The 22,973-nt window shown below is 42.8% G+C and overlaps 1 protein-coding gene across 10 annotated transcripts in view; it reads left to right on the top strand.

Annotated features, from left to right (window-relative positions):
* Ralgps1 (Ral GEF with PH domain and SH3 binding motif 1) overlaps positions 1-22,973 on the top strand; it is a 259,202-nt gene that overhangs the window by 105,375 nt on the left and 130,854 nt on the right. For all 10 annotated transcript variants that reach the window (XM_013513184.1, XM_005382445.2, XM_005382439.2 and 7 more), the window contains exons 6-7: positions 8,522-8,611; positions 11,423-11,515. In XM_013513184.1, coding sequence (XP_013368638.1) covers positions 8,522-8,611; positions 11,423-11,515 — 183 coding nt within the window. The remainder of the gene's footprint in view (positions 1-8,521; positions 8,612-11,422; positions 11,516-22,973) is intronic.

Raw genomic sequence — 22,973 nt, 5'->3', positions numbered from 1 at the left:
CATTTTCAGTGATGTCAGAGTTGCCTAAAGAAGACGTAGAATTTGATGTGGAGAGGAAAACAGTGATCCAAATCCAGATCTGTTACCACCTTTATACTTTTACCTTTCCCAAAATGTCATTAAAAAAAAAAAAAAGAACCATACATACATACATACATAGCCTTTTCAGACTGGCTTCCCCCTTTTGAATATGCATTTATGATTCATCTCTGTGTATGTGACTTGATAACTCATTCTATATTTAAAAAAGAGGAATACTGTTCCATTGTATGGATTTTGCTGTTATTAGTTTATCCATTCACTTACTAAAGGACATCAGGTGAATGGATAAAAAATAAAGAAAGAAAACTGCCTTTTTTGTAGATGATATGACTGGCTATGTGGAAAATTTTTTTAAAAAAGGCTTTTTAAAAAACCGTCCGGAACTAATAACTTCCATTGTTTGACAACTATGAATAAAGCTTCCATAAGCCAGGTGTTGTGATACATGCCTGTAACCCCAACATTTTGGGAAGTTAAGGCAGAAGGATTGCAAGTTCAAACCCAACCCCAGCAACTAAACAATTTAGTGAGACCTTGCTTCAAAATAAAAAGGGCTGGGAACATAGCTCAGTGCAAAGGCCCTGGGTACAATCGTCAGTATGACCAAAAAAAAAAAATAAAGAAAGAAAGAAAGCTTCCATAAACATTTCTGTGCTATTCTGTGTATACATGTAAGTTTTCAAATCATCTGAGTAAATACCTTGGGGTACAATTGCTGGATCACATCTGTCCCATTTTGTGTTTCCACCAGCAATGAATGAAAGTTTGTGTCACTCCAGATTCTTACCAGCAGTTGGTATGTCAGCTTTTCTGTGTTTTAGACATTCTCTCGGGTAAAAGTAATGTTCCTTTGCTTTGCTTTATCCATACTATCTGGGGACAGTTATATCTTGTCCTCTGTGTCTCACATGAGGTGGTAGTGTAGGGGTGGGTGTGGAGATGGGCACACAGGAATAGAGTGTGTCACAGTGCTGAGTGGGCAGTGGGGGAGCGGGGGGAGGGGGAAGGTTCAGGTGGAGGATGTAGGAGTGAGACGATTCAGTGAGGAAGTTTAAGGTCTTCAAGTAACTGAAGGGTTCTTATGGGAGGCTGATTAAACATAACCGATGGGGCCAGGGAGTGAAGTGGGGAGGCATTTGGCTTCTTACACAAGGCAGTTTCCAAACCATGGCGGCTCAGGGAAACACCAGACTAAGGCTTCATCACAGTTACTGTGGAATAGCATCCAGTGGTGGAGGCAGGGAGAGGGTGGGGCCTCTAAGATCCCTTCTAATTCTTGGACTCTAAGAAAACCATGAATGGGCTTAGGAGAAATTTATGGAAAAAGTAGATTTCTCATAAGAATAGATAATATTCTTAAACTTGGATTATTCTTGTTTTTCCCCTTTGCTTTATGCTTTGTTTTTATTTGTAGTTGATTAACTAAATAAAATTCTTCGCCTTTATAAATATTCTGATTTATTCATCTATAATTCTTCTGTGACATTTTACAAGAGATATTTAGTCCCCAGCAGAAACAATGGTAGTGATAATAGTTTATGTATTAAAAGCTTGTTAGCACCATAGCCAGATGGGATATATTTCAAGTATACGTGATTCTTCCAACAGCTAAAATTAATGTAAGTTACTATATTAATAGACTGAAGAAGAAAAATTGTATCCTTCTATCAATTGACCTGCAAAAAGCATTTGACAAGGTGCAACATTCATTCATGGTAAAAACCAACCAACAAATAAAAGCAGCCATCAGTAAATTCAAATCAGAGGGAAACACCTCGATAGAAAACATCTACAAAAATCTTTTAGCCAAGGTCATTCTGGTGCTGAGACACTGGATGCTCTCCTCCAAAGACCGGGAACAATACAAAGATCTGTGTACTTACCAGTTCTAGTCAACAATGTACCAGAAGTGCTAGCTAGTTCAATAAATCAAGAAAAAATAAAACTGTCTTTACTGTAGATGATTCGACTGGCAATGTGGAAAATTCAAAAAAGAAAAAGGCTGTTTAAAAAACCCTCCTAGAACTAATAAGCAAGTATAGCCAGGTGTCAGGACACAAGATCAAAATATAAAAGTCAGCTGGGTATGGAGGCGCATGCCTGTAATCTTAGCACTTAGGAGGCTAAGGCAGGAGGATCCCTGTGATTTTGAGGCCAGCCTGGGCTACATAGTGAGTTTAGGGTCCACCTGAACTGCATAGTGAAACCCTGTCTCAAACAAAAGTGCCAAAATATAAAAGTTAATTTCTTTCCTAAATACTGGCAATGAAGAACTCAAATTTGAAATTTAAAAACCATACCCATTTGTAATGGCACCAAAAGCAAAACAAAACTTAGGTTTTTAACCTAACAAAATATGTATAGGTTTGTATATAGAAAGTTATAAACCACTGATGAAAGAAACCAAAATAAATCTGATTTATTGGAGATAAATTTAATATTTATGGATTGAAAGACTCAGTGTTATTAAGATGTTAATTCTTCCCAATTTAAGCTATGGATTTAATGCAATTCCTATTACAGTCCTACGAAGCTATTTTATAAATGGCAACAAACTTATTGTAAAGGTTCTATGGAAGAGTTGAAATAATGCAGTACTGAAAAAGAACAAAGTTAAAGGTCTCAGTACTGTACTGGAAAGGAATAGAGACCTAGGTTTATGGAACAGAACATAGACCTTAGAAATAGTCCCACAAAAATATATCTTTTGTAAAGATGTATATTGATCAGCTTTCATTACTGGAGTAAAATGCCCAACACCTGCAACTTGAGGAGAAGTTTATTTTTAGCTCACCATTTCAGATTTCCCATCCTTGGCTGGCTCCAAGGCAGAACATCACGGTAGAAGTACAGTGGAGGAAAGCTGCCCAATCCAGGGAATTTGGAAAGTAGAGAGCAGGGGAAGAGCCTGAGAGAAAGGGGCCAGGGATCAGATAGTCTGCAAAGTCATACCCATGAAGCCAACAAGGACCCCCCTCCTCATAGCCCATTCACCTATTAACTCATCAATGGGTTGGCCAGTTCATGGGGTTATTGCCTTGACAACCAACTGCCTCTCAAAGTTGACAGTCAGGATTAATTGGCACAAAGTGTAAGGGCATTCAGTGGAGAAAGGATAATCTTTTCAATAAATGGTGCTGCAACTCTGTGTGTGTGTGTGTGTTTGTGCATGCACGTGTGTCTGCCTGTCTGAAAAAATTATTCTAGACATACACCTTAAACTTTCATACAAATTAACTCAAAGTGGATCTTGGGCCTAAATATGGAAGACTAAACTACAAAACTTTTAGAAAATCTATATGACCTTGAGTCTGATGATGAATTATTACATATGGTACCAAAAGCACAATCCGTGAATGAAAAAACTGATACTAAACTTCATTAAAATTAAGATTTTTTCCCCCATTCTTTAAAAGACATAGTTTAGAGAATTAAAAGTTAAACCACTGACTGGGAGAAAATATTTACAAAATATGTACCTGATGAAGGACTTATTTTTAAAATATATTAGTAAAATTCAATGAGAAAACAGTCCAATAAAAAGTGGTCAAAGGATCTCAACAGATTCCTCATCAGAGAAAATATACAGATGGGAACTAACCACTTGAAAGATGCTCATTTATCCCCAGGAAAATGCAAAACACTACACACTATTAGAATTTCTAAAACAGAAAAACTATCAATACACATTGCTGGCAATGATTTGGAGCAACACAAACTCATTCTTTCATTGTTGGTGGGAGTACAGAATGGAACAGACATAGTCCAATATTTACCCAAATTTGAACACTTATATATACATGCTAACACAGAAATGTTTATGGCACTTTTATTCATAGTTATCAGAAATAGAAGGAAATGAGATGTCTTTCAGTAGGTTACGAATAAACCAATTATGGTAAATTCATGCAATGTAATAGTATTCATCTAAAAAAATGAGTGAACAAGTGTAGATGAATCTTAAATGCATATAGTAAGTGAAAACAGCTGGTGGGAAAGACGCCCTATGGAAGATTCTTTTTCTTACATTCTGGAAAAGGTAAAACTATAAGGATAATAAGTCAGTGGTTTTCAGGGGTTCTGGACGATGATGCATAGAAGATTTTTTTTTTAAGACTGAAACCATTCTGAAAGATACTGTAATGGTGTATAGAGACTCAGTGTATTCATGCACACTCACAGAACTTGACAGCACCAAGAGGAAACTTTAGTATATGCAAACTAAGAAAAATTCATCTTAGGGGTTTGGGATGTGGCTCAGTGGTAGAGCTCTTGCCTTGCATACACAAGGCCCTGGGTTTGATCCCCAGCACCACAAAAAAATTCAACTTAGAGACTGAGAGGTCCTCTCAAAGGAAAGCTAAATATACTGTATATACAATTATATAATTGTAAGTGTATGAAACAACTTCTCTGAGGAGGGTGAAGGAAAAACTTGCTGACCTAAGTAATTTAAATGAAAGTAGAGCCTGTAAGACTGAAAACTAGGAGGGACTACACACAAGCGTGGTACTCTTCTGATAAAACTGTTTCCCAGGAGGGATAATTAACAATTCTGACATGCTTATACTGGAGCTGAGCATTTGAGGATGTGAATGGCACATGATTTCTCTTTGGTGAAATGGGAAATTACAGACAAGGGAGGTTAGAATGATCCATATAGAATGAATCGGAGTTGGAGGTATCAGTATGAGGTTATATTTAGTATAGTGGTCACAGATAAAAATAGTTACAGACAATAGGTTAGTTCTGTCCCTCCCGCCACTCCCACTCCCTCTCTCTTAGTCAACTGGCTGAGAGGATCTAGAAGCATTGATATCCGAGAGCAGCAAGCATGCTTAGCACCTGTTGGGTGTACATCTTGGATTCTAGGACTGGGGCAAGAAATGTGTGAGACGAGCATGTAGCATATTGCAGTGCCAGAAAGGAAGTGCTCACACTGACAAACCAACAGTGCTGGATGTGTCAGAGGGATGCAGGGCCACCTGAAAGAGCTTGCAGTGACTGGCCAAAGCAGAAACTATTTGACAACAGAATAACATAGGACTGGATTATAATCCCAAATACAATATAAATATCCATGAGTTCATATTGATTTAAATGATTGAACAAATAAATGGAGGGTAATAGACAAATGCTCCAGGCAAAAGAGTTTCAAATAATTTATGTAAATACTTAAGAAGGTAGAGCAAAACAGTACCCATTAAGAGTGGGGTGAGCATGTTGACTTCCTTCTAGAGTATGAGGCAGTATCATAACATATGTAACCAAATTCCTATTCATGGGCATTTTTCCTATTTTTCCCTTTCAAAATCAGTGTCTGTGAGTCCTTATACATATGTGTTTCCATAATTATGAGCTTTTATGAGGTAAATATTTTATAGAGAATATATCTGAGGTATCTTGAAACATATATTTAAGTTGTTCTTCAAAATGTTTGTATTAATTTCTACTCCCCCAAGAAGTATCCAAGAGTCCCATTCCTCTATACTCTTGATACAAGTTATGGCTCACAGGGCTGGGGATTTAGCTCAGCGGCAAAGCGCCTGCCTGGCAAGCGCAAGGTCGTGAGTTCGGTTCCCGGTACCGGAGAAAAACAAAAAACAAAAACAAAAACAAGTTATGGCTCACAAAATATATATCCTTTAATATGCAATAAACTATCAAACAATATAAAGAAGACAGATGTCCCAATAGATAGATGGGTGGAGACCTGAGCAGGCAACTGCAAGGCAAATAATACAGGTGACAAGTGGCCTATAAATATTTGAAACAGGAAATGTTAACTGAGAAAAAAAGAACAAAATAAAAAATTAACCGGATGGTCATGAAAGAAATACAAGATAGAAGCAGCGAGATACCATTCTACCCATTGATAAATCAGAAAAGAATTTTAATAACTGGTGCTGGCCTATGTCTAAGAACATGGATCTGCTTAAACTTGTTGACAGATAAATAAACAGATCTTCTGGAGGGCAAGTTCTTTATATGTACACCCACTTTTGTCCATTCCACCTTCTGGCATTTATCCTAAATCTTAGTAAAAAGTATACAAAGATGTGTAAAGACGTTCACTTCAGCATTTTAATTACAACAGAACAATATGAAATGACCTGTCCAATAATAGGGGTACTTCCACCAATGATGATACACTTCTGTGGTGAAACCTCTTGAAGCTGCAAAACTTGTAAGAGAATATTTACTTCAAAACTGTTTGAGATATACGAGTAATACATACCAATTTAATTTAAAAGACAATCACATGATCTATATATGGGGGAAAAAAGCCTAGAAGATCACAGTCCACCACAGTGGCCTGTACATGAGACCAAGATTACAAATGATTTTTGTCTTTTGTTCTTATTTCTGTTTCTCTTGTTTTCCATGCCAAGCTTCTGTTAAGTGTTATGGTCAGAAATGAGAATAAAAATGTGTAAAACTACTGCTTCTGCCTTTGTCCTGTCTGTTCCATCTGCCCCTTTTCTGCATCTCCTTCATCATGGCCTGCCTGGCCTTGCAGATCTGCCTGAGACCATTATGTCTGTGGGTGGCCCTGCCTGGCAGGAAGACTCATCTGCGTTCCACTGGGAAGGCCCCGGCATTCCCCTTCTAGAGTAGCATCTTAGCCTGGCATTCTTAGCCCGGCATTCCCCTTCTAGAGTAGCATCTTAGCTGAGAAAAAGGCATTCCCCTTCTAGAGTAGCATCTTAGCTGAGAAGATGCTTGCTGTGGGTCCCTGGCAGCTTCAGCCATCCTGGGCCTGGTGTATACAGTCACAGCACAGTTCTGTGCTACTGTGTCAGGTCTTCCTATCTTTCAGGGCCTGCTCTCCTGTGTTGCTGCCCTCATCCTCCACTTCACCTGCTTTGAACTTACAGCCCTGATCACAGCTGCCTTCCAGGAGAGATTTCCGGAGGGCTCTGTGTCTTTCATTGGTCACCTCCGTCTTGGGCAAGGTCTGGAACCTGCACCCAGTGGGGCCACATGCAGCTCTTTTGAATTGAATTGTAGACTCCGAGCTGCCTCTGCGTGCTGTGGGCTACAGATCCAAACTCAGCTCTGCCACCTTCCATAATTATGCCAGAAAAATGTATGAGGTTTGGCATACAGGACTGTATTAAATTATATATAATTTAATATATATACACTTAAGATTATATAGCATAAAAAGTGTACATGCTAAAATGTAAGGTTTATTGGTTTACTGCTTGGTATCCAGAAAAACTTTCTTCCATAACTGGCTAGTAAACATTTGAGTCTGAACCTAATTTTGGCAATTCCTAGGTATAAGTGATTCTATGGAAAGCCAGGCATGTCCTAGAGGCAACCACAGATAATTACACTGAAAGGACATTTCTCTGACACTCCTGCTCAGTATTAAATTGTTGAGTCTTGTTTTCTTTTTCCTTGTTGCCTCTTTGAAAAGTGACAGTATTTCAGTTACAAGAATATATTTTATTGCAGCATAAGCTGCTTTGTTACCTCTGGGCTCTCCTTCACTGTTTTTTTGTTTTTTTGTTTTTTTCTCTGTAAACCTGTCCTCCCTTTTCATTCTTTACGTCCCCATACTTTGGCCAGCCCTCCACCTTCTTTGCAGCACTGTCACAGCAGTCTTGGGCATCTGCTTTTCACATAAAACTCTTGTGATGGCAGTAAGATACAAGCCTGAAAAACTAACTGTTTCCCATCGTTTCTTGGCTGAGCCTTTCTGTGTTTCCTTGAGGTACCATGAGTGAGCCCTACACTGACAGACGACTTTCTTGTTCCCATCAACAGACCCAGGGGCCGGGGGCTGTTGATGTACATGAGAGGTCAAGCGTGAATGAGCTTCTGAACCAGAGCTACCAGCATTCCCTTTTGGCACATGCTGTCTCCAGAAAAACATACCCCAAATCTGCATTACCTTATGGAACTTTGAAAGATGCTTTTTGGATCATTTATTATTGGAGAAAGACAAACCTGTCTTAGAAAATTAAATTTACTGCAGTTGTGCACGTATAGTAATCCGTCTTTGTCTGGAGCCCAGCTGGGGACATGGACCTTTTGGGTGCTACTTCAATGTGAGCATCTCTTTGACACTTTGTCCATCTGTCTGGCCATCCTCCCGTCATCCATACTGTCTCCCCTGCTCAGTCCTTCTGAGCAGGAGCCCAGGCTCATTCATCGCACAGTGTCCTGCAGCACTTTCAGAGACACCCATGTGTCACAGAGGTCCAGTGCTCCCTGCATGACCAGGAAAATGCTGCCTTCTAGCACCACTGTATATTCTGAAGTGGGGTGCTAGAAACAGGAGACCCATCCTGGTTGGAAGCCACAGGGAACTCTCCGCCTCTTGACCTCAGACCACACCAGACCGTGCTCTCAGTTTCCTAGACCTTGGAAATCTCTGAGCGGTGGTGGGTGGTATGGGTGGGCCCAGCATTTAACAGCTTTTCTGGTGTGTGCTTGTATGTGTACATATGTGTATTTGACTCTACAGGTCAGTTTTTGGGTTGTACGAGAAATTCTAACAGCACAGACTTTAAAAATAAGGGCAGAAATCCTGAGCCATTTTGTGAAAATAGCCAAGGTAAGCTGTTTTATTATTTTTCCTTCCTTTCCTCTCGTCTTCCCTTTCTTCCCTTTTTTGTCTCAAAAATGTGTTTCTTTAGTACTTTGGGAGGTACTTTGGTCTGGGTCTGCTGCTCAGGATTCAGACAAGGGCGGGGGCTGCGGCCTGCCCTCCCCAGGCAGAGCCGGTGCCTGGCTGCCCACAGCCTGGTTCCTTGTGTGTGCACTCACAGAGTGGCACGCCCCTCCAACCCACAGTTTGGGGGGCCATTTTAGCACCAGTGCTTGTGATCTCATCACAGCCTCTCATCAGCAGAGCCCACCCTACCCTATCCTGAGCTAAGGCCACGTGACTCCCTACCCTTTCCCCTGCCCCTGGCCTAGTGGAGTCTGTCTGTGCTGCTCTTTGGGCCCACCTTTTCCCTCCTCTCCCCTCATCTCTGCGAGCTCAGGCTGTGCCTGCCCATGGCTTCCTGGATTACACACACTCGGCAGCTCCTCCCCCTGCCCTGCTCCCACCACCTGGGCTTGCTGGGCTCTCTGCAGCAGTGTTGTTCTGCCTTGTTCCCTGCTTACTTCGTGTGTGCATGTATTGTTTTCTAACCCAGAGCCTTGGAAAGCAGCCCTGGGCTGAGGCCTTTCAGAACCTGGCAGTGGAACAGCTGCTTTACCGATATGATTGCCTTTGGTGCCCCAGAGTTTTGTCCCAGTGGTAGAGGGCAAAGGGGAGGCCTAGAGAGAAGCATCCATGCTCAGGCCCACAGCCACCAGTACAGGGTAGGAATTAAAGCCATGCCCCTGCCTTCTGGGGAGCTGCTCTACTGTCCTCCCAGGAGGTTAAGTGCATCCATCTATAAACACAGTAGTTTTAATCATAACCAGGGCAGTGGTTATGATTGTGTCCCTCTTGTTCTCGTGACATACTTGGAACTGGTGTTGGATTTAATGACACTTACTGCTGTGGGTCAGTTCTGTCCCTGGCCAGAAGAAAAGGTAGGATGTGGTTCTGGTGCTCCGGGGACTTGCAATTTGGAAATGAGTTTATGGCCCCCACCCAAATGGTTCCTCCTTCATCCCTGCCTTTTCCTACTGTAAAATGTCATGCTGGCTCTGTATTCTGGGTATATCTCAGGAAGAATCCCTTCCCTTCTCTGGCCTTGGTTTTCCTATCTGTAAAATGGAAGGGAGCTGGCATAGTGGTACCCATCTGTAATCCTAGCACTCTGGGAGGCTGAGGCAGGGGACTCATGAGTTCAAGCCCAGCCTGGAAAACTTAGTGAGATCTTGTCTCAAAACTAGAAGAAAATCAAAATGGGTGGGGAATGTAGCTCAGTGCAAAGGCCCTGGGTTCACTCCCTCATACATATATACATACATACATAAATGGAAAGTGTGGATTAAATAATCTCCCTCAGGCCTTTTGGCTTTAAAAAGAAATTCTGTGACAGGCACAGCAACTCAGATACTAGAATGAAATTCAGCTTACTCAGAGAATCTATTCTTATACACAGGAAACAATTAGAGATTGTTACAAGATGTATGAAATGAAGCATTAACTTGTGTGGTCAGGGTGAAATTTCTGAGCAGGAACAGAGCTAGGAGGACCCAGTATTACTGGCTTCTCATTTGTTTATTCATTTTAACTACTGTGTGCTGGGGGCAATACTAGGTACTGGGAACATAGTGGCAGATAAAACTTTGTCCCCACTCTCAGGGAACACAAGGTCCAGGGTGAGAAAGAAGCAAGTAAAAAGCTAGTACAGTTCAAGTGCAAAGGGCACACACAGACTGTGGAAACCCAGAAGTGAGTCTGTGGCCTTTGTGGATTTAGAACATTGTCAGGAGAATCATATTAGAGGACGTGGCATTCTCGGACATGCCTGAGGCAAAGGGCAGGGGAGGAGACGACCCATTTTCCAGCCAAGAAGACTGAGGCTGGTCTCCCACTGAGTACTCACCCTGGCCCAAGTGCTGGTCTAGGCTGCACTGTCTTATAAAGTGTCGGTGTCATGGTTACCTTCTTCATTGTAACTATGAGGGCGCCAAGGCTCAAAAGGGCCAGGTAACTTGCTGAAGGAAGCATAAATAGTGAGTGCTGGGATTGGACCAAAGCTTTGGCTTCCAGAGAGCCTGCTCACTAACCCATGCTTCACTGCCTCCCAAGGAGAGATGGGACCCCGTCCTGTGAGCAAGTTTCCCTCAGCTTCAAACCAAGAACAGAGCAGTTACATTTTTCTGTACTTACTCTCTTCTGTGTCTCATTCCGTTGCCATCCCTGGTAAGAAGCTTGTCTGAGACTGAATTGACTCCAAATGTTCCCACTAATTTGGGGTCTGGTTCAAAGGAGCATGGTCAAATGGGAAGCTGGAGCTTTGCCTTGCCAGCTGAGAGGGATTACACAGACTGATAACATCTCCCCTGCCTCCTCCTCTTGGGGTGTTAAGGTAATCACAGTAGAACCTCCTGATGCTGTTGTCACAGCCAGGGTCGTAGCATATGGAAGCCTGTTGAGACACGGTTCAGATTCATCTTAAAAAAAAACGTAAAGGGATTGTCAAATCTTATCCCCAGCCACATTTCTGTCCAGCAACCAGACAAGTTGGTTTATGAAATTTTGCAAGGCTTTTAGATGTAGATTCACCTTTTGACAGTTGGAGAGAAACATAGCATATGGTTCCTATGAACTGCCTAGAACTATATTTTCTTCCTGAGATATTTTTAAGTGTAATTGAATTTCATAAATACGACAACATTTGGTAACACTTGAGCGTGTTTTTGTTCTGTTGTTTATAGCAGCAAAATAATGTATTCCATATCTTTTCTTTTCCAGAAACTTCTAGAACTCAACAACCTTCATTCTCTCATGTCTGTGGTGTCAGCATTACAAAGTGCTCCCATCTTCAGGCTGACAAAGACCTGGGCTGTAAGTTAATCTCCTAAAGTCCACCCCTTTGATTTCATTGCTAAAGATCTGCTTTGCTTAAGCCCTGGGCTTTCTCTGACTGTCTGTACTCTGTTAAGGATGGAGTTACCTCGAGTTAATGAAATGTTCCCTGGGTATCTCATGGCTTTAGTGACTCCAGCCCCATTTTAGTTCAAGGGAGCAGTGAGGGCCCTGATGTGGCTGGTGCTGGAAGCCCCTGGAGGGGATCTTCCTGAACCCCACAACGTCATCTGTGATGGCCGGGTCAGCAAATGACTTCTGCCCTCCGCTTGGCCGGTGTTTGTCTCTGGCAGCTTCCAAACTGCCCCTGGGAAGATCTCTCGGCTGACGATTTGCAGCTGCCCTGGGTCACTGGTCATATAGCTCTGGGTTTCTCTGGAGAAACCTGTGACACTCATGTAGGAAAAAATGATTTTTTTCCTGAAGCCATGGATAATTTCAGCTCAGAGGTGGAGCCTGATAGTTATATAATTGAGTCTGAAGGAAAGTTTTTCTGCCGTAAAAGTACTTTAAAAATATCTCAGACCTCTTTATTCTCCTTAGCTTGGCACAGTGCCTGACATGGGGGAAGTAATTGCTATTTCCATAGCTCATTAGCATTCACCTCCTGGCCTGCCCCCGCCAGGTCTTTCACAGCCGCACAGCCCAGGCCTTTCAAGACCTGTTTATGTCCCAGAGAGCTGATGGAAATTGTATGGAATTGTCAGATGTGCCTCTACAACTCATTTCCGACCTGCTTTCTGCCAGTCTGTCGAGCTGGGCTGTTTCCTGCTTGGCTGGTGTAGTGTCCTTTAAAATACTTAAGGATTATGGTGTAGGTGATCAGGAATGAGCCTTGTTTCTTTACACTGCAACTTTCGGCAGATCTAGCCCTAGCAGAGTGGGGGAAGAAGCATTAGCTTGGATTCCAAAAACGTGGTTTGCGTACAGGCACCATTCAGAGTGGGACTTCTGTGGGACTCGTTTTTCCATCTCTACAGGGAAGGCCCTCTTCGATTCGTAGCTTTTTGTCAGTGCTTTGTGGAGCCTTAAGGGTCCTAGGGGCTCCCAGGGGCTGAGGGAGAGGAGGGAGGGTGCCATGCAGGCAGCTCAGAAGCTGTTTCCCCCAGAGGAACCCCGTTTGTGTCCATGCGATGTGTTGGGTTCTGGGCAAATTGCAACTGAACGATGGCTTTGGAGACAGAAAGCAAGTTTGGAAGCTTCTGGTCTCTGCAGCTGCTGCCAGTGCCATGATTCCAAGTTCATCTGAGCAGTGCGGCTTTTTTCAAAAGTTGCTTAGAGATTCTTTTTCAAACGAATTTTCCATTATTTACTTGCTGCTATTGTTTCTTGGACTGCTAGGAGCTGTGTGAGGAGCTGGAGGATTAAGTTTTGAATCTTCTCACATGCACAGACCTTACTGTTAGCAATGCTGTAACTCCTAGGGACCTCCAGCAGCTGCATAGTCCACGGGGGTGAGGGTGGGAGAAGTGAATCAGCACAAGCAGCTAGGACTGTCTAACGGCCCTGCGTAGAGAGACGGGCACTGCTCAGGAACAGGCAGGGCCAGTGGGTAAAGCAGTGGATGGTGATTTCCAAAGGATGCTGTCTATTGCTGGGACTGTGGGACAGCACCAGGTCACCAAGACTCTGTTTGGCTTGACAGGCACCAACAGGGGTGGCTGAATCTCCACTGCTGTTGGTGAAACTTGACTGCAATGAAAATAAACCTCCCATAGCGCTTCAGGGAGCTGGAATGGAACACCCACCCAGGATCTGTTGGAAGGCACAGGCCCTTCTCCAGCTCCCTGCAGGCCACGTGGGTTAGTCGTTCTCCCTTCTGGATTTGCCATAATAAAAACACATGGCATTCTGCCCTAAATGCCTCATGTATATTAGCTCATTCAGCCCCTGCAGCTCCTCACAGAGGCAGATCCTCTTGTTAGTCTCACTCACAGATGAGGAAAGAGAGGCATAGGGAGGTAGAGTGATTTCTGCAGGGCCCCACAGCTGAGGGACAGAGCTGGGATCTACCCAAGCAGCCTGGCTGCAGAGTTCCTGCCCTTAACCTTCATACCATGCTGGATTGGCTATGCTTGAGCGCACTGGCAGGTGGACCCTCATCTGTTTTGTGGGCTGTTTACAGCCTGCTTCCCCTTTTGACTACATTCCTTCATGGTATCTAATTTTTATTTGTATCCTTTGTGCCCACCCAGCGTAGATTTATTGCATGAACTGTACATTTTTTGTTCTGAATTGCAACCTACTAATTTCCAGTAATGAGATAGCCATAGAATCATTGCACCCAAATAGCTGTTTCTTCTTCCCCACCTTGTCCCTTGAGCTGAGACTGGTGAGAATTCATGGGCTCACAGAGCAGGGAGGAGCAGGGGGCACTGGAGGAACCAGCCTTAAAAACCCCAAAAGGCTAATGCCTTTATAGTCCTTGTTTGCAAAGGAGGAAACAAAAGTTCTGGGAGATAGAGTAACCTCTTGGTCCAAGATACCAGAGCTGGTAACTGCCAGCACCACAACCCTGTTGGACCCCCAGGCTGCTAGGCCATTGGTGAATGGCTTGTAATGTGGTCACCTACGACAGTAGTAGGCTGGGCATAAGCGGGGACAAATAGGCACGTACCTATTGGGAAGTGGGGCGGGAGAACTGGGGCTAGAGAGCTGAGGGTGGCATGGTGAGGCTGGCACAGAGCCTGGGTGGCTGCCTAGGTGCTATCCATGGGAGCTGCACTGAGCCCCTGAATAGTTAGGAAACCTGGAAAGAAGAGGGTTACAAGTGTGGGAGGAGACTTGCCACGTAGCTGCTCCATAGATGAGCTCTGGTGAGGGTCAGTTGGCTATTGGCTAGGTTAGGACAGACTGTTGGCCTATTCATGGCTGACCTCAGCATGCCAGCCACTGGATTGGCTGGGCAGGACAGAGATGGACACTGAGCACAGGTCTGTACACAGCAGAACCTTAATAAATCTTAGCCGGACACTCAGAGAGTCATGGCTGGCCCAGAAAAATCTAGCCAGGAAATGATTTATCCCAGCACTGGGGCCACTTTGGAATATTGGCCGCCTCAGACCTATGAAAGCAAATCAAGAAGTTGTATTGGCCAGTTCTGATTTCCTGATTATGCATCACCTTATTGGTCTTCATTCATTCTGCAAATGATGCATGTTATCAATTGCCTCTTCTATGCTAGGTCCAGAGGCGGTAGCTGAGGTCATGTTCATGGGCTTCTGTGTTGTTGGGGGACATAGGCATTGGTCAGGGAGAATGACATATGCCTCATCTGGCTGGCACAGGAAGCAATCAGTAGATGGCAGGTGAGTGGTGAGGTAATGAACCAGCACCTGTGAGACAGCAGTAAAGCAATGCAGACTAAAACAGGAGGGTATGATGGAGAAGGACTGGGTATCAGCTTTGGCATCAGTGCTTAGGGGAGGCCTCAGTGAAATGAGGCCCTTTACCTCAAGGCCTAAATGACAAGAAGCAGCATGCTAAGACAAGGGGATGAGTAGTTCAGGTAGAGAGGGGCCATGCAGGGGCCCATGGCCATGCAGATATACAGGGGCCCACAGCAGGAATGAGCTTGCTAGAGTCATGGCACCTACAGGTCAGTGTAGCTGGGCCTCATGGGCTAGGAGACTCATGTGTAGGGCTCATAGCCTGGAGGAGTCAGATTGTATCCTAAGTGAACTGCATGGTCATACAGGAGACAGACATGAGACAGACACAGTGCCTCATTGGTTTCTGTGCCTTCAACACTGCTGCTAGTTTGTGGGTAACAAATTGGGAGGGGGTGGGGACCAAGAGTGGAAACCAAGAGTAGTTAGGAGGGCAGAATCCAGGAATAAGGTGACCTTGGCTAGGGTGAGGGTGGAAGTGGCCACAGGCAGAAATAGACCAATGTGGGATGTGTTGTGGAAAGAATTGCTGGGTGCCACAGGAGGTACCATGGATGGGACATTGAGGAGCAGAAAGGAGTGAAAGGTGATTCCTAGGTTTGGGTGGGAGCAGCTGGGAAGCTGCTGAAACCTCTTCTCAGACACAGTCTCCCAAGAGGAGACTCTTATTCCTGAGTAACCTGGGGCCAGGAAATTGCTACTGCGTGGGTGAGCTATCCATTATGGTAATCACAGTCACGGGCTTTGCATGCTATACACACACCACATACACACACGCATGTATGCGTCACACATGCACACACACGTGCTCTGCTTGCTCTGTGCACGTGCCCAGACTGATTCACTCTTTCCTGCTGAATTGGTCCATAGAGTTTGACTCATTTCAGCAGCAAAGTGAAAATTGAAGTTCTTGGCATCGAGGCCTGGTCTGCTGGGTGGTGGCCTGGAAGCGGATCATCCCGGGAACAGGGCTTTCACTTCCAGGCATCATTGCACATTGCTCTTCGAGGGTGGCTCTTTCCATTGAGAGAATTGAGGCCACTTGGTGGATATCCTAGGAAGGCAGAGTATGGCATTCTTGCAGTTTTGCTCTGAGAGTCTTTTACCCAGGAAGTGCCTGTGTTCCTCAGGTATGATGCAGCCTCTCAGTGACTCCTCTCTGACATGGCTGAGAAGACAGTTGGATGCCTTGGTTTCTGTTTTCAGCTTATCTGAGCATTGGCCAGGAATGACATGAGTCTGGTGTGAGGACAAGGAGGTAAAAGGCAGAAGAAACCAACACTGGCAGCCTCCAGTCACTCCGTCCCGTCACTCATCAGGGCCCCCCTGCATCTGCTTCCCAGAAGTTCCTCATCTGCTCACATCTGTCATTGCCTTGACATTGTCATAACATTAGGTACTGTTTATCACCCTCTTCTGGAGAAATCCCTCTCTTCACCTCATTCTCTTCCTGCTGTACTGATCATGACTCCTGCTAACTCCTTTTATGCCCATGGCTACAGAGATTCTGCAAGACCCTGCCCTCCGTCCTTACCTGCTCTGCTCTATTTCTCTCCCCTTGGTGAGCTCATCAGCTTAGGGAGCTCCAGCTGTCAGCTCTGTACCCTCTGCTGGCTCATTCTGTGGTGTAGCCCTGACCTCCTAAGCCCTAGACCCATGCTTCAGGATCTGGCCCATTGAGCCTTTTGCTTGCATGTTCTTTGACAGCTCACACCCGACCTGCCAGAACTCAAGCTCTGGTTTCGAGGCTGAGCTTTGGGCTTTCAGGCAACATAGTAGATAGAGCTCATGAGGAGGAGTAAGGCCTTTCTTCCTTATCTCCTGTGCTTGCGCAGGGATGCAATACTAAAGTGTAAAACAAACCAAAAAACCAACAACCAAAGCTACCAAAAAGCCAGGAAGGAAAAATGACCATGTGCTAAAAAATAAAGGGGACTGAAGGTCAGAGCATGAGTAGAGCAAAGAAGAACAGCGTATATCAGCCTTCTCAGAGTATGGGGGCCCTCATTTCAGGCCCACACACATGGGGGCTGGAATTAAGTCAGAGAGCCATTAAATGTCACCCCACCAGAACTCAGTGTAGCTAAGGAGAAGTCACCTACGAGAAAACGTCATCCCAGCCCGTACCTCATGTGGTTATGGAGTCTGAATGCACATGATCTGCCCAGGCCACGTGGAAAAGAGAGGATGAGGCGATGAGAGCGTGGGCTCGTAACTCACACACCACACTCAGTGCTGGGCCTCCCTCGCGTGACAAGGATAGATGAGTAGTTAGGTGAAAAACTGTTGAGAGCTATGCATAGCACATGGTAAGGACTAGGTCAGTGTTAGCTGCTGTTGCTATTTTTAGTTCACTATTGCTATTTTTAGTTCTGTTTGACTATTCTTAAATGGGCTGGCAGAGGCCATCATCCCTGTAAGAAAAGCCCTTTTACTTATGATCTTAACTGTCATCATCTTCTAACAGGTTTCTTTGCTTCTGGCCTTACTGTCCAGTCCACCTTCACAGCACCCCTGGAGTGATCACCCCAAAACATATCTATAGAGGTTTCATGCTCTGGTTTGGTGTTCTACCCACCTCTTTCCCACCCACACTCCTGCTCCTACCTCAAAGGCCCTTTGCCCACTGCTCTTCCAAAGCAGTGCTTGAGTATAACCATTTTGATACCACTCTTATTACTCTTCCATTTGAGATTTATTTCACCACCTCTAGTTTTATGATTATTTTATTAGCCAATTTTTAATCATCATTTGAATTTATAACCTATTTCAGGATGCCTTTGAGAAAAGGGAAAATAATGAGTCTGAATGAGAGAGGTTGACAGATGCTAATGGGCAATTTTGAGGGACACATATCTGGTGACGTGGCGCTTGGTGAAAGCTCACAGGCACAGAGTGTCTTACCCAACATCAAGAACGTAAACGAGGCATTTTGGCAATAGCAGCAAACACAAACAGGTTTCATAGCTGCTTCATACCTACTTCCTGACCCTAAAACACAAACCATAAACCTTTCAGCTATGGATAGTGGAGCATCTACTACCACCAGCAACATAGTAATTCAGAGCCCCAAGTCATGTGTGCAGGAAACGCAAGAGTTGGCCAGAGGAATTTCCTGTTAAAACATGGCCACAATCAACTCATTCTTTCCCTTTTTATTAGTATTCACTGTTCATGCTACTTGGCTTGTGATTGGCACCCTGTTTGCAAGTTGAGCTAAAGTATCTGGAAAAATAGAATAAGCAGTTAAAATGGTGCTCACATGACCTGGCATCGTATGGCCAAGTCAATACCAAACTTTGCCAAAAGGCTAGTTTCTGTCCCTCCTCTACCTTTCCAGTCTTAGCCAAAGCAACACTTGCTACATTGTAGCCAAACTACTGTTCCCTTGAACATCACTACCTACTTCTACCTCCTAGCCATTTCTTATGCCTCCTGTGGCCTCTGGCATCTCTTCAGCCCTGTCTGTGCTTGTTGAAATCCTTCAGAACTGGCTACCAGGACTCCTTCCTGAAAGGCCTGCTTCTGATAATAGTTTATTCTCTCCTGCTTTTAAGTTAACCCTTTTCAGTACCCAGCCATGTGAAGCAAATGAAATGCGCATTTCACTCTGGTCCCAACACCCCACACCAGCCCTGGACCCCAGAGACGCCCTTGGTAAATATTAGAGGACCAAGCTTGACCTCCCAGCTCTACTCTCGGGACTTTGTAAGAATGTCTCTGGAGATTGCCATGGATAGAAGTTTTAAAAAATTACTGGAAATACATGACCAGAATTGTCCCATGATATAAACTGTGTGTGTGTGTATGTGTGCATGTGGTTGGGTACACTCATAATGTATGTGTGTGTGTGTGTGTGTGTGTGTGTGTGTATATATATATATATGTTACTATTAACAGATGATTTTTTAGACAAGGTAAAATTCATGGCTCATGAAAATACAAAACAAATACTTCTCAAAGGTTTTATTTAACTCATTAATTAAAGAACCAAGAAGAGATTGCAATAGTATCAAAAGAGAATCCAGAGTGCCACACTTTTATAGTCCAATAAATGCTAAAATAATTTTTAAATGGATGCAGAATTAGTTACTGTTCCCTATGTAATAAGCAATAGTATTTCATGAAACAAAATTGCCTTTCTGCCGACAGTAATTATTTACTACATTTTCTGCAAGGTAATTTCTTTCTCTACAAGGTTTTTTATTTTTAAAATTTTAATTTATTAGTACATGTGTATAGTACATAATGTTGAATGTTTACATTCCTTGTGGGAAGTTGGTACGTGTACATGACACATCTTAATTTCTTTTTTGTGCCTTCCCCCATCCCTTGATCCCTTTTCTTTCTTTTTCTTTTTGTACATGTTTGCAGTATATAATGTTTATATCCCATGTGTGGAGTTGATATATGTACATAACACATCCCAGTTCTTTTTTTTAATCTCTTATGCCTTCTCTCCCTCCACCTTCTCTCCCTACTTCCTTTTTCTTTTATTTTTTACTCTGAGTTTTTCATGTGAGATAAACCATGTGATATTTAAGCTTGTGGGTCTGATTTATTTCACTTAACGTTATGGTCTCAAAGTGCATCCATTTTCCTACAAATGACTCAAGTTTTTCTCTATGGCAGAGTAATTCTGCACTGTGTGTAAACACCACATTTTCTTTATCCATTCATCAGTTGATGAATGTATGGGCCACTTCAAAGATTTAGCTATTATGAATTGTACTGTTATCAACATGGGTATACATGTATCACTGTAATATAATTGCACAGGGTTTTAGATAGCCTTAGGCAAAGATGAACAGAAACAGCCAAGACATCATTACAGTTTTTCCTTATGTTACAGTTATATTTTTCCTTATGTTATCTATAATGGTCTTTATTGCATCTAATATTTTACATTAAATATGTGACTGTAACTTTTTTATTTTTCAGAAACTGATACTATATATCCAAAAATGTAAAAAATTACTTACAAAAATGCTCCCATTTCATTCCTTGTGAATTCCATACTTAGCCTGCTGAATTCATTGGTCCATAGATTATCAACAGTACTAAAAATTCTTTCCATACTAACAGTAGACACTGGAATCAAAATATAACTTTGAGCCAGTGTTAACATATTTGGAGCTACAGGCTATTTGTTGAAAAATACTTCCACATATCAAGGAATGTTACTCTCTCACAGCAACAGGACAAGATATCAGTGTCCTCATAAAGTGAATTTGGAGGAATTTTTCTTTTCCTTCTGTGGAGATAGTTTCCAAATTTGAACTACTTTACCAGAAAGAGATGATATTGGGGGTTGTTTTGTGAATAGGCAAATGACAAATGCTGCGTAGAAGACACTCAGAGTATAAGGGAAATTTCTAAAAGCAGCCAGCTTCTTTTGCTATTTTATCAAGACTTGTGATCTTCTGGCTTTTGACCTTATGGTTTATGAGTCCCATTTATCCCTTGGATTGTACACTTGGCACCATGAAAATGATTTAAAATCATTATGCAGGGACTCCATTTTTATCTTAAGTCACTTTTTGTATATGTGGCTAGGAGTCTTTTTTCTCAATCTTTGTTACATATTTTACTTTCTGCCTTTTTTGGGTAGTTTTTTTCCTGTTTTGTTGATATTTTATAAAATCAGTTCTTGGATCTATTATTTCCATAGACTTGATGTTTAGCTTTACTTTGTTTTTTAACATATCAGTATCTAATTTGATCTGTTAAACTGTTTCTCATATTTCCCCCTTATTTTCACAGCCCTTTAAATTGAACGCTTAGTTGGTTTATATAGCTTGTTACTTCTTTGATTATAAATGAATTCAAAATCATGTAATTTTTCTCAATACAGTTTTGGCCTGATCACAGAGTTTGACATACAGAGCTCTTGTTGTTTGTGATTTGAAAAGTTTTAAATCTTGACTTCCATTACCTCTTTTGTCTGAGCATCATTGGACTATTTAGGAATTTCCAAGGAATTTGCATTTGTAGGTTATCATTATTATCTTTCTCTGTGCTCTTCTGTGCAGAAAATGTTGCGGAAGTGCTCGGTCTGTGTTGGGAGCTGCACCAGACAGAGGGCAGTAGAGCAGTGCACTAACCCTGCCAGTGTCCTGGGGTACTTGTTGCGCGCTGAGTGAGATGCAAATGTAACCACATAGTCGTTTAAATGATAACAAATATCATAGGTGGAGACTTTGGAGTACCCCCAAATTCCTAAACATTACAGAAGGGGAGTTTTTCTGTTACCTTTAGTGAGCTTTTCTTCATCTTACTTATTACCTCTTTCCTGAACTGGAGTGGTTTGAGGACCTGAGTCCCGGCAAGCAAGTACTGTAACTTATTTTCTTGTCTGCAGTTCTGCTTTCATCCCGAGGCTTCCCATAAACTCTAAAAGCTAAAGAGCCTTTAGTTCATATGAGATTTGTAATTTGTGGTTCCACTTGTAATAAATGTTTAAAACATGTGTAAGTAAATGCTGTTATTTTCTGAATAAACAAACCCTACATTTAAAATAACTAAGTTTTAAAAGGATTTTTATCAGTATAATACATGCACATTCATTTTAAAAATCACTCAGCACTAAAAGGCTTAGTGAAACAACTGATACTCCCTGTTCTTTCTCCACACCCTTTTCATTCCCCAGCAGCAGTCACTTCCAGTTATACAGTGGTTTCTTCTGGTAGTTTCTGACACATGCCGACTTACGTGCTTCTGGTAAATTTCTTGGTCCACCTACCTTGGACAGTGTAACTTCTTCATGTGGTAGACATTGGTCTTAATTTCCACAGTCATTTGCATTTGTTATTCAGCAATATTCACTTTAGTTATTTCATTTTCCTTGATATTCTACTTGCCTTTTTTTAATCTTCTCATCTATTTACCACATATACATAGTCTTAAAAATTTTTTTTGTTATGTATACCTCCACACCCCCCACCTATGCCACCATATTGTGTCTTCTTTTTTTTTTTTCGTGGATAGTACACCACTTTATTTTTTTCCTTTTTTTAAAATGTAAGTTTAGTGGTACAATGTAGATATACATAATGACCACATTCATTATAGGGATTTTTTTTTTCCTTGTCTTTTTGAGACAGGCTCTCGCTCTGCAGTTCAGAGCGAGAGTTGTAGCCCAGACTGGCCCAGAACTCACAGTGATCCTCCTGCCTCAGCCTCCTGAGGGCTGGTGTGCACCACCATACCTGGCAATTATGGGGAATTTGTATCTGAACATGATATATCTTAATTCTGCTTATTTCTCCCCCATTCCCATTTTTCTCTAGAGACATTCTTCTAGGGCTCATCTATTATGGACCAGCTATTCTGAAGGCATCCTGCCTAGCAGACATCCCAGAATCTTCTTTACCACTCCTGGGTTGGGTCTACTGTTTCCTGTACTCCATGTCTTCTTTTTCCTGGTATATTCCTTCATTTTTCTTGAGGAAATTCTCAGGCAGTTTTCACATATACCATTAGAAATGTATGCTCTGAGTTTTTTCATGGATACTTGCAACCTATGCGTTCTTCAGCAATCTGATGCTGTCCTGAATCTGATTCTGTAGGCACAGAGTGAAACTGATGAGTGAGGGTCACCAGATCCCACCCTTTGGGGGAGGGGTTCAGATGAAAGGCTGCTCACCTCTGAGGTGTAGTCCACACAGGTACTGAACAAGCCGGTCGGTAGGCTGAGCATGGCAGAGGATATGGATGGTCACCCCATGGGAACTAGAAAACCAGTAGTGTGGACACTGGGAGCCAGCATGGCTTAGCCACAGTATGTGTGAGGATGACATTGGGGTTTGTTTGGCTGCTGGATGGATTTGGGTGATTGTCAAAGAAGTCAGTGGGATTCTAGATCACATTAGTAAAACAAACAACAACAAAATCGTCCTGGCAAGGGAAGTCAGGGGCCTGCTTACCTTTACAAGGAGCAGTTCACACTAGGTGTGTGGTTTTGTTCTGGATGTACATTGTTCATTTGGCAAATTTCTCACCCTTAAAGGCTCACTTCAGTTGTCATTTCACTCTGTAGCTTTCCCTGA

Source organism: Chinchilla lanigera, unplaced genomic scaffold (genome assembly GCF_000276665.1).
Source record: "Chinchilla lanigera isolate Chin_1 unplaced genomic scaffold, ChiLan1.0 scaffold00018, whole genome shotgun sequence".
Classification (NCBI taxonomy): Eukaryota; Metazoa; Chordata; class Mammalia; order Rodentia; family Chinchillidae; genus Chinchilla; species Chinchilla lanigera.
Note: the sequence above shows the minus strand (reverse complement) of the source record. Positions and strands in the feature narration are given on the sequence as shown.